The sequence below is a fragment of the Rattus norvegicus genome, chromosome 9 (assembly GCF_021556685.1).
Source record: "Rattus norvegicus strain SHRSP/BbbUtx chromosome 9, alternate assembly SHRSP_T2T, whole genome shotgun sequence".
NCBI lineage: Eukaryota > Metazoa > Chordata > Mammalia > Rodentia > Muridae > Rattus > Rattus norvegicus.
This window is the reverse complement of record NC_141542.1, coordinates 74,837,723-74,849,934: the sequence shown is the minus strand read 5'-3', so window position 1 is coordinate 74,849,934 and position 12,212 is coordinate 74,837,723. Positions and strand designations below refer to the sequence as shown.

The 12,212-nt window shown below is 45.1% G+C and overlaps 1 protein-coding gene across 4 annotated transcripts in view; it reads right to left on the bottom strand.

Moving 5' to 3' along the window:
• Positions 1-12,212, bottom strand: part of Aox3 (aldehyde oxidase 3) — an 82,318-nt gene that overhangs the window by 60,256 nt on the left and 9,850 nt on the right. For all 4 annotated transcript variants that reach the window (XM_087567180.1, NM_001008527.2, XM_087567182.1 and 1 more), the window contains 3 exon segments: positions 9,696-9,757; positions 7,112-7,192; positions 2,822-2,902 (listed from right to left, as the gene is read on the bottom strand). In XM_087567180.1, coding sequence (XP_087423306.1) covers positions 2,822-2,902; positions 7,112-7,192; positions 9,696-9,757 — 224 coding nt within the window.

The following is a 12,212-nucleotide window of genomic DNA, read 5'->3' as shown; positions in this document are numbered from 1 at the left end:
TAGAGCTTAAAAATGAAGTAGATCTTAGTGAAGCCTTAACTTATAAACAAACAAGGCTCTTACATGCAAGGACAAGGGTTGAGGTATCTTGTGTCAACCCTTATTCCCAACCAAAGACATGACCGTAGACTTTAACTACCAACGATGATAGTTACTTAAGAAAGTTACAACAGAAACTTAAGCACTCGTGGGCTGAGGGCTACGTGAGGTTACCATGCAGAGAAGCATGAGGAATATATCATGAGATAGGAGGTTCTAATCCCAGCTCAGCTACTAAGTACCCAGATCAATTTAGGAAAACTTTGAATCCTCTCTGGCTTGATGTGTATGAAAATTAAGGGTGATTTATGAATATCATTTGGCTCTCGGTGATCACTAAAATATGGGGTGAAGTGGCTGTCTTGCTGAATAGCAAAAAACACCCAACACTCAAACATCAATGCAGTAAAACCAAAGAATGTCAAGCTGGATAAGCCAGCGACCTTACACTGATGTTTATGTCTCCCAAGCAAACTGGGAGCTTCAAAGTTACTGGAGGGATTTCTCAGTTGTTAAGGGGCAGAATTTCTTTAGATTTTCCTCCCATCAATTTCTATAAAACAAATGGTTGTGACAGGTAGCAACACATTACCATGAACGAGTGTGAAATAAATATTCATGAGGATAATTTCATGCTCAGTCAAGCAGACTTATAATTTTGTTTTCCTCTCCTTTTTGTCTCTAGTGGACTTTCTGTGCCCTCTGTTTTGATTCGATATAGGAGTCTAATATGCTCATATTGTCTGTCTAAAGTTGATCCCATCCTAGGAAGCCGACTCACATTTGGCATTATTTTACAGTGTGCGGGAAAGAATGAGCACACACTGGAACTACTCATTTAGTTTTACTGAAGAAAAGAATAGAATGGGGGCCAAATCAGAGATGTGGCCTGGCCAAAGGGACCCAGGTGGGTAATTGGACGCAGATGTGGACCCCAGGGCACCAGGCTTCTTGCCTGGAATTCTCTGAAACTGAGGATCTGGAAGAAGCCTGGTTTCAACAGTTTCTTCCAGTTAATATTAACCAAGGCAACTGTTTCTCAGGAATGGTTTTGCAGGACTCAAATTGCTTAATTTGTTTCAAGTGAACTTGGATGATGTCCTTGCAAAGATATCTTATGAAAACACTCTTGTTCTTTGTGGGAGCATCGGCGGGGCAGATCTTTTGGTATAATTTCAGTGTCTACATAGATCATCTCATTGAATAATTTTGTCACACAGAATTCCTGGCAAAAAGGCTGCTGGAAACAAGCTGTCACTAGAGGCGGGTTGGTTAAATGAAATCTTCTTTATTGCTGTAAGTGTTGCATTAAGTTATGTGTCTGTGTGTTGAGTGGAGGGAAGATGGTGGACAGGAGAGGTCCTGGGAATGTGGGGAAACTCTGATTGCTAATTATGCGCTCATCAGCTGAAGCCAGCCCTTCTCAAAGTAGAGTCCAAGCACTTCAGGAAGTCCACCCAGAACACATTTTAAGGCTTCCAAAGTCAAAACTATTTTATACTGAAGTACAATTATTATGACTTGCCTTCTTCCTACACATTGTCTCTGGAGTATATGGTGGAGTGTTTTAAAGCTCCATGGTATGTGTCCTCACACCTGTCTGCAGCCTGAAGTCATGTCAAACCTAGGTATTTTCTCTTAAGCCAGAATTAAAAAGATATACAAAAACCCAGTACAATATCACTCCATTGTTACTGACTTTCCTTTGAGGAAAAAAAAGAATGTTTTTCAAGAGTAATGTTTCATTTATCCTAAAAGGCTTACACTTTGTTTTGGAAGGATGGTTCAGGGGTTAAGATCACTTATCGATTTCGTGGAGGACCTGGGTTTGGTTCCCAGCACCCACCCCCCCCAACAACTAACAATCGTCTGTAATTCCAGTTCTCCAATACCCGACGCCCTCCTCTGGCCTCCATGGGTCCTGCACACATGTGGTGTACAGACATCCATTTAGGCAAAGCATCCGTTCACATAAAAATAAATAAATACTTTAAAAAGTTTTCTCTGGTTACTTATAAAACTGTAAATGATAATGAAAATATTTTCCATTTTAATTTCACACAGAACATTCATTAATAGCTATGACCCACGTAACAAAATCTCCTTGGGTTGTCAGCAATTTTTAAAGGTGTGAGATGTGAGCTCTGAAACCAACCCAATCAAACAAAAACAAAAATAAGAAAATAAAAGAGCCACAAAGACCTGTGCAGAGTGACGGTGCCCTGGCTTACATCCGAGGCAGCAAAGAGGCAACCTCACTACTGTAGGAAACATCTCGTGGGGGACACCGTCAAAGCTGGAAGCTGCCCTCAGAAAGAGCGGTTTGTATTTTCTGCCGCTGGGTTTCTCCTTGGGGCCTGATAGTTGGGGCTCTGCTGACAGAAGCTTTTGAAACAAACATGAAGGAGCCCAAAGGATCTAGGGGATCGGTTTGAAGCCACTAAAGGCATCTCAGTGCCTTGTAGCAGTGTGGAGCGGTTGGCTGCTCAAACAGGCAGCGCACGCCTGCCCTTCCCTTTCTAGTCTTATCCTGAATTTCCTACGGATCCTCATAGGTGTTGAGTACCAGAACATACGTGCCCTGGATCTAGACTATGAGAAAGATCAGGGACTAGATGACCCTCCCACGGGCAAAGTTAAAAATGAACGAATGCTCCGGAGGGTTACATACTACAACGTGACCCAGGGGAACAGATAAAGGCACAACTGAGGATGCGCCAATGGGCATGTCCCTTCTCTCAAAAGCATCGTAAAAACCAAATGAACCAGAAGGAGAACAAACCATCAGTTCAGGTGGAAATATAAGCTCCTGAGTTGGGTCCAAGGGTTGAAATTCTTCTTTTTCATATAACTTGGTGCAAACCTAAAGAAGATAAAAATGTTTTAGTCTTTGTGACAAAGATGGCAAAGCGTTATGGTCCTTACCCAAGTATTGAATGTCTACTTCCTGTTTGAAAAACTGAGACTGGCGACTGGGACATAGGGCGATGGCGAGAGAGGGCAGGGGAGGGGAGGGCAGAGAGGGTAGGGTAGGGGAGGTAGAGAGGGCAGGGGAGGGCTAGAGAAAGCCAGAGAATGGACAAGAGAGGGCTGCACAGGGGAGGAGAGGTGAGAGACAACTAGAGAAGGTAGGAGAGGATTGGGTAGGGTAGCAGAAGTGAGCAGGAGGCTCTTATGAGGCTGCAGGGTGTTCAGCCCTGGACCCAGGCTGCTGATTGCTTAGAACTTTGTGATCATTGAGAATTGGAATTTTGCAGAGCCAGAGCCAAAATTATGTTAGGCTTTTTGTCTTCTTACTAATAGTTGTTCGTTGGCCACCTTTGGTGTCTGACCGGACATCTTGTTGACTACTGGGTTAAACTTTATAATGTATTAAGCAGGATGCTAGCTTTCACTGTCCCCAAACTACTAAGATCTATAGCAGAATGACCCAGTTAACTAAGCCAGTGTCCCTACTGTTAGGTCTCAGGAAGTGCATATGTCCAGAATTGACAGTCTTGGCCCAGCTCAAGTCGAACTGAAGACAGATTTCTGGAGATTAGATAAAAGCCAGCATTCCTCTGGGATCTGTGGAAGGGGTCATTTCCCTTGCCGAGGGCTGAAGGGACTGATGGCTTCCCAGTGATGTACCTGTTGTTGCACATCAAAGTCCACTGGCCTCCAGGCTCCTGCAGTCCCCATGCACAAGTACCTGTTCTACATTTCAAAGCTTCAGCCTGACCCTGCTCACCTCAGATCACCACAGACTTTCCCCTGCCCCTCCATTCTCCCTTCCCTAGCTGAGCGCTGGTTGGGGCCGATCTGCTGCTTTTTCTCTCTGCTCTGGACTCTCCCAGGTACCGATGGATGTTTTTCCTCTCTTGCTCACAATAACCCCCACTTTAATCTTGGAGTGGCTGTTTTCATGGTTTCTTTACTAAGTGCCTCACAATGTAGTTTGTGAATGCAAGGATTAATGGCTCTCTCTTACTCTCCTCTCTTGCTCTCCCCTCATCCCTGCCGCACTCCAAGACAGGGTCTTTCTACATAGCCTTGGCTGTCCCTGAACTCACTCTGTAGATAAGGCTGGCCTTGAACTCAGATCTACCTGCCTCTGTTAGGTTAAAGGCAGATGACACCACACCTGGCTTATAACTCTCATCTTTTGTCTCTCTCTGTCTCTGTCTCTGTCTCTCTCTCTCTCTCTCTGACTATAGACTTCTTGTAACTGTTTCCATGAAAGAACCTGTCACTCAGAACAAGATGAATCTGTATTCCAAACCTCAACCACTTACATTAGATCAGAATAAGCTATCTCTTACACCCTTTGGAGTAGGAGCTGTGATTTGCATTTACAAGGACTTGTGGAGATCAGGTTGTCCCTTGTAAACTACTCTGCAGTGTGTAGGACAGCGGCTTTCAGACTGTGCCTTGCCCTGAGGGACTCCACTTACATCTTGTTTGTGCATGCAGATCCCATCACTTGCCTAGCAACAAACCAGGAGGCACAGCCTGATAACTTACTCAGGCAAAGCGAAATGCCTGTTGGGGAAGATTGGGAGCACGAGACATATGAAGACCATATCAGAAACATCAAACACGCTAGACCAGCAAAGAACATAGCCCCCTCACCTGGGCCACCGAAAACGAGCACTCTGACACTGCCATTGAGGGCCACACTAATCTCTTACTTGGCCATCTAGTGTGTGTGCATCAAGAGAATGACAGGCAGAGAACTGGATTGCCCCCAGAGTTCCAGTTCAGATAGCCCCACTGCTTGACCAGCCCTGTCCTTGGATTGCTGTTAGTCCCCCTGCCTGGCTCCTACTTGCTTTGAGCTTGGCTTGGCTCTGCCTCCAGCTGCTCTCTAATTGGGTTCTTACTAACTAACTTTCCTACAAAGGCTCTGAATCTGCCTTCAATAAACCCACCCTCCCAAGTTTGTAACCTCTTTAACCCCTTTGTAGCCATTCAATAACACCCATACCGTACTGTGTGGAGTGTGTGGTTGAGAGTTAAAATGAGTAGTTGAGATTTGAATAAAAGAAGCTGCTCTTGCAGGCAGTCACATGACCATGAGAAACTGGGATTCCCTGGTAAGTTGCAGCCAACAGAACTGACACCATGCAGTGTGCCCTTATTTTATGCTATGGAAAGCACTCAACATGGCTTCAAGAAGCCCATTTCCACCTACTCTCTGGCTATTGATCACTGGCTCTTTCCCACCAAGTCCCTCACAGGGGGCAAGGAAATCCCAGAGTGGGAACATCCATTCACAGCCAGCAGCCACTATTAGTCACAGGCTTTTGGCACCAGGACCTCAAGATTCCCCAACCTAGAAGCCCCAAATCCACTCGCAGGACCCATGTAGGCCTCTGCTCCATTCTTTCCTCATCAAGGGAAAAACTGTCTGAGTGGTGGCTAAGGGAGAGTGGGTTGGGGATGGGGATAATTTGGACACAGAGGCTGGGTGTACAGTCTGTGATGCCACTGGTGTGGGACAGAACTGGGCACAGAGAGATGAGAACTGGGCTCTTCACCTCACTTCTGCTTTGGGCCTTCCTTCCCCTTTTCTCTAGACTAAAAATCAAGTGAACTTGACTTTTAGAGGAAATTGTAATTTTAATGTAACTACTATAAAATCTATAGGGATTTCCCTTTGTTTAAATGTGTGTGTGTTTATATGTGTGTATTTGTTTGTGTGTGTGTGTTTGTGTCTGTGTGTGTGTGCATGTGTGCATGTGTGTGTGTGTTTGTGTGTGTGTGTGTTTGTGTGTGTTTGTGTGTGTGTGTGTAATCATAATACACTCATGTTGAACTGCCAAGAAATCAAACAAAGCAGCTTCATAATAGCACGGTGCAGAATTACCTACTATTGTTATGCATATTTTTCTAATTTCACTTTTAATGTATGACCTTATATTGCATATGCATATTTAATGGTGCCAAATTCTCCATTTTTAAATTACTTCACGTTAAAGAAATTATTTTTAAGTTCTTTAAAGGTTATAGGAAAAGGTTCCAGGTTGGTGTACATTCCAATGAAGTGGTTCTGTCAGGCTAGTCTTTTTTTTTTTTTTTAAAGATTTATTTATTTATTATATATAAGTATACTGTAGCTGTCTTCAGATACATCAGAAGAGGGCATCTGATCTCTTTACAGATGGTTGAGCCACCATGTGGTTGCTGGGAATTGAACTCATGACCTCTGGAAGAGCAGTCGGGTGCTCTTAACCGCTGAGCCATCTCTCCAGCCCCCAGGCTAGTCTTAAGTGTTACCCTCTTGCCAGACATTCGTGTTAGCACTGATCCTTGTTATACATATAACAATATATTTGTTCATATATGTGTTAAGTATAAATATAGACATAAGCGTGTGCTGTGGTGCACATCTCTTCCCATAATCAATATCTGACATACCTCTACTTATTTTCCTGCAGTGGATCTCTGCGAGTGAAACTGCTGAGTCAGGAACACAGAACACACAGATTCGATCGCCTGCCACAACTGGCTAAAAGGTAATTCTGAGCTTCAGCCATTAGGGAAATCAGACATTTAGTGAACAACTGCTGGGCATTTGTCATTGGACTTGGGACTTCATGAGCACACATACCTTACTCCAAACTTCCTGGAGTGATCACCCAATCAGATTCAAGAAGAGGTTAAACTAGAGTAAGGAAGCCAAAGCTGGGTTGAGAAGCCCTGCCCTCCCTGCTCCCCATCCCAATTTGTGGCATCTTTACTATTCCCTGCAGCCCGGTTCTGAGGACTCCTCACCTCCACCCCGGGTGTTGGCAGTGACTGAAGAAAAGAAAGACAGGGAAAGGCCAGAAGAAAGACAGTTGTTTTTAGAGCCTCCGCTTTTTCCTAACACACACACACACACACACACACACACACACACACACACACACACACACACACACCTTCTGACTCATGCCAGTGGGATGCGGGTGGGATGCGGGTGGGATGTGGAGAGATATGGGTAGGATGTGAGTGTGATGGGTGTGAGGGGACACAGGAGGGATGTCGGGGATACAATAAGGCCAAATCTAAGAAGATGGAGGGACATGAGGGGAAAGGGGAAACTCACACTGTTTTTTCTCTCAGGCTCGTTTTTTCCTTCATCCAAGCAACATTTCCATTTCTCATTCATCGGGCAGCAAGCTGAGTTCTGTGGAAAACATTAATGGTAAAATCAGAGAGGCACAGAGCCATGAGACTCCAGAGGAGGTGAGGACAGGCCTAATGACCATATGCGATGCTCAGTGTGTGGCCCTGGAACCCACACTGATGGAGATTGTGTTAGGAGTTTTCACCCAAGCAGGGACCAGTGCAGTGCAGCAGGGAAAACTCATATTTAAAGGACGAACTAGGACCCTTTTGGCGTCCCCTTTATCCCAAAATCTCTTCCACCATTGCAGTGCCTTTTGCCAAGCTAGAACACAGCAAGAGGCACTTGCTGGATAGAAAACCCTGAACTTGCATTCCTAGCCTTCAGACCTGTGACCCAACAGATGTCTGTTCATTAGAAGCCATCTTTCAATGTGTGGCACCCGGATACAGAAGCATAGACTGGGCGAGGACACAGTAGTAATGGACGTGGTAGACTAAATTAGCCGTGGTCTAGTTTTGGTTGAGCAAATAATTTGTGCTCAGCGCAATGTTTCGTGTTTTGTAGACGTGCTATGTTTTCATTCTTTCAGTCACCATTCCACTTCCCAGACAAGGAAGCAGGGCATAGAAAAGTTAAGTGATTTATCAAATGACGCAGCTAGAGAATTATGGGATCAGAATTTGAGGCTATGCATTCCTATATGGAGGTAGTTCATTCTCATCCAGCGTAACTTTATAGTCTCTCTACTTGTTAATCGTAGCTGCAATTTCCTGATTGTCTTTCCTAGTCTTGGCTTTGTGCTCATTGCTTCCCAGGTATTATAACACTTTTCATCTTCAAAGACCCTCTACAGAGACACTAGTGTGGGGGTTGTCCAAGGGACAAGTGGGAGACCTAAGGGGACCCAGAGCTTCTGAAATCAGGACAATGCCTTCTGGGTTGTCACTGTTGCCACCAAGATGCAGGGACTGGATTCCACTGACACATCCTTCCTATTGCTGAATCTGCGGCCTCTCCTGAATAACCTTAGAATGGGCTGAGTGACAGAAAGATCCTGTGGTCACTGGGTTTAAATTTGCCGCTCACTAACCTAGCTCAATGGGTAGACTGGCCTGGGAGTGGTGGACTGCAAACTGAGTGCTTTGAAGAACTTTTGGGTTTTTTTTTTTTTGATGGGGCAAGGTCCTACTTTGTAGCTTAAACCATGCCTGACATCAGCGTGTAGCCCAGGCTGGTCTTAAACTTACATTAATCTGCCTTAGCCTACTTCATAAGTGCTGGGTTTGCACATGTGTGCAACCATGCAGTTATAAGAACTTCTGGGGGCTGGTGAGACAGCTCAGTGTGTAAAGTGGTTTCTGGGCAAATCCAGGCAACTTGAGTTCAATCCCTGGAACTCAGATAAAGGTGGGAAGACAGAATCAACTTAAGTTGTTCTCTGACCATCACACATGTTTGTTCCAAAACACCTATTCCATACACATGTACTCATATACTATACAAGTTTAAAAACATTGAAAAAAAAACCCTTTGAACCAGATAATTTATGAACCTTTGAGCTGGTGAAGCATACTGTGTGAGGAGCATGGTAGACCTCAAGTCCACTGACAGGAGCCCTTTCTGGATGTTGCCCAATGTACCAATCCATTAGTATTTACCTGTTCCCTTTATGATTTTATACTAACTCAGCAAACATGAGTCATGCTTCCTGAGCTATGTTGACTATCCCGGCAAAATAGTGAAGGCTGAGGAGATGAGGGCATAGGAACTACTGATGTTTAGTTAGTGGGTCAGGAATACCAAAGGCCCACCAACACTTGGTAAGATGAGGTCAGTCTTGCGATCCGTTAACTTGTAGGCAGTGACACTAACTCTGAGTAGTTAGTGTCAGGACCTAACTAGATTAAAGCACAGAGCGTCCTGTAACTGTCTAGGGAGTCGGAAGGTTGCTTCGTGTGGGAAACCCTGCCCAGATCAGGAATGGGGGGTGGTAATGGGGAATCACTTGGCGTCTGCCTCAGTGAGTGTGGACAGATTCTGAAATTGATGCTTTGTGGAAGCTGCAGGTCCCGCTCTCAATTGATTTCACCTAATGTGAAGGATGGGACCGGCTTCTCGGCTCTCCCCATCTCCCGTCAGTATTAATCTCAGATGGACTCACTTTCAGAGCAAAGAGGGGCATTCACTTGATGGAAACATTCCGCTCTGGCCATGCCTCATCCAAAAGTGCTGTGAGAGAGACAGTCTGAGAAACAGACTTTTATCAGTTTCTCTTTATCACAGAGCAAGATGTTAGAATGGCCTAATCCATTTTCACTAAGAATATGCCATTTCCAAGCTTCACCTTCAAAAAAGAGCTATCATGGTACTACCTGTCTGTATTTCTGAAAAAAGAGCCCAGTTATGCTGACTGAGATGGGGAAAAACAGAACATCCCTTTTCTTTAAAACACGGTATTGTGCTTTCCTTGAAGCCCATCTGGTGTGTGTGTTGGGTTAGGAAGAGGCAGTGCGGGTGGGCATGATGGTGGCTTAGCCGCCATCCGTCATTCCATACTCACAGGGCTGAAACTTCTCGCACTCTCCACAATGGGCCTGTATCCAGTGCAACGGCATAGATTCCCTGGGTGAGAAAAATACACAGTTTCAGCTCCAAGGCCATTTCTCTGAGCTTGCTGTATCTCTCTTCACCCACAACACCTCCTCTGCCAGTCATTTAAAATCCCAAGGGTCTTTCTAGATTTCACACATGTTATCAGGAGCTACTTGGGACCTATTTGTGGGGTGCAGTCTTAAGAGAGGTACAGAAAAGAAACATTGTGAAAAGAAAAGACAAAATCAGAGGGAACCACTGGAGGGATAGAGCTCACATGCCAGAGAGGCACATCGCTTGTGAACACTCAACTGCTTGGATCCATACTGTGTTCCAGACACTTGTATAAACAAAGCGGAATTTAGGAAAACACCCCGTTCCAGGAAATGAGCTAACTGCCCTTAGCAGGGGTCCTTCACCACCCACTACAGTGCCAAAGGTATTTCCCCACCAAGGGCCTCCAATGAATTCAAAGGACAATAGGTGGCCACCAATGAATTCAAAAAGTAATAGGTCCCACCAATGAGAAATAACCAACTCATGCTGTAACCTAAAGCCTATACCCTGAAACAGTATAAAGGGGTTGGGCCTTGTTCTTTGGGGTCACCTCTGTCCCGATTACAGGGCCACCCCAGTGCCCTGGATTATTAAACCTCTTGCTTATTGCATCGATCTCCGACTCTGTGTCTTTGTGAGTGGGACATCCTGAGCATAGGGCTCCGAGGGCTTTTCTCGAGTCTTACACGACAAAGATGCACCACCTGTTAGATAAGACTAGTGTTCCCCAAATCCAGTCCTTCCTTGTAACCTAACCTATCACACACGCAGCTGTTCCTGGCTTTCTCCAAATTGCCTTGTGGGATCTGGGACCCAGGATACAGCTGCTTCAACCATGTTTATTGTATGTCATTGACCCGATTGAGGATCTCGTGTCTCCACCAGCTTCCAACAGAGGGTGTCAGGGTAACTTGTTAGCTGGCAAGCAGGGTGGAATCAAAGGCCTTGGCAAGTTCTTAAGGATCAGCAGACAGCATCAACATATCACATACTTTCAGAGGGACTGACCTCGACACAGAGGGGTCACCTCACACTAAGATTGGGAAGGACAAGTCTGAAGGCACAGCACCCTTGTTTTATCAGGATGTTCCTCTTCTGTCATTAATCCAGTCCTTTTAGACTACTGGCCCTCACTGTTACCAGATGAGATAAGTAGACTCAGACTGACGGCATTTCTGTTCTGTTCTGTATTTTGCACAGAATTTTCACAGACCCTTTCAACAGACCAAATCTGCATCCACTGGAGCTTGCGAGATGATTCTTGCTAAGGCCAAGGCCTACAGATACAGCATACTGCATGCCACACAGCAGGCAGTTGTTAATGAGTATAGAAGGGCAAGGGACTAAATCAGAAGGAAGATGACTCGAAATATGTATACATTTCACTCAAATGAGTAAAGACAAGGAGGGTACTCGTAAGGCCAGGGGGAGCAATGACAAATGGAGTCTCCATAGTCCTCTAGAGAAAATAGTATGAAAAAATCAGTCCTGTAAACAAATTCAGACAAGGCACTAAAAGCATGGGTTTGACATCAATTATGACTTTGAGTCTTGGTGGAAAGAGCTTTTGAGGTTTATCGGGAACCTCTAAAGCCTGAATCGATGAGACTCAGTCAAACAGGTGGTGATGTTTTAAAATAAAAACTAACATAGGAGGCAGGGCCCTAGGCTCATCAAGTATCTGAGTGGAAATCCAAGAATGTCACAGAACAGAAGAGCGTTGAGACCATTCAGAAGAGAACTTAATGAGAGACTCAGGCTGTTGGTTCTGCACAACACTACAGGCCGAGCTGCGTCCTGGAGGCAACTGTTCTGATTAACTGCCCCCTTTACTAACTTCTATTTTAACCTGATTCTCTGATTCTTAGCTGTCTGTATCTTTTGAAATCTGCTTGTAGTCCCTCGATTTTCAGCAAAAAGCCTAGATTCCCTTCTTCATGAACCCTTCTTTCCCTTCTACTCAAGGATCTGCCTGAACGTTTCCTTTGAGCATCCCTGCAGCCCTCATGTGGAAACCCTTCATACCATCAACACCTTCCTACCGGTTGGGTCAACATCTGACTGTTAGAGGGAGTGTACAACATGGGCCACCTAGGCCAATGCAAGGTATGGATAGGATATTTTTTGAAGAAGCAGGAACAGAGGAAGCCACAGCTGAGAAAGCGTCCTCTAGTGACCCCCATTTGGGAGCTTCTACCTCTGCTACAAAGCAGGATGGGGATAAAGAGTCAGAGGAACCAGTGTCAGGCCAGAGTGTCAAGCTAACTCTAGAGGCTACCACGTGACAATGGCAGGTGTCGGGGCCAGGGTCTCTGAAGGTGAAACATGTTTGATGTTCTTCAGGGTAGTACTTGAAAAGGCAATTTCAAAAAAGTGCAGCATAGGGCCAGAGCCTCCCCTCACTGGTCAGAAACCACAGATGGACACA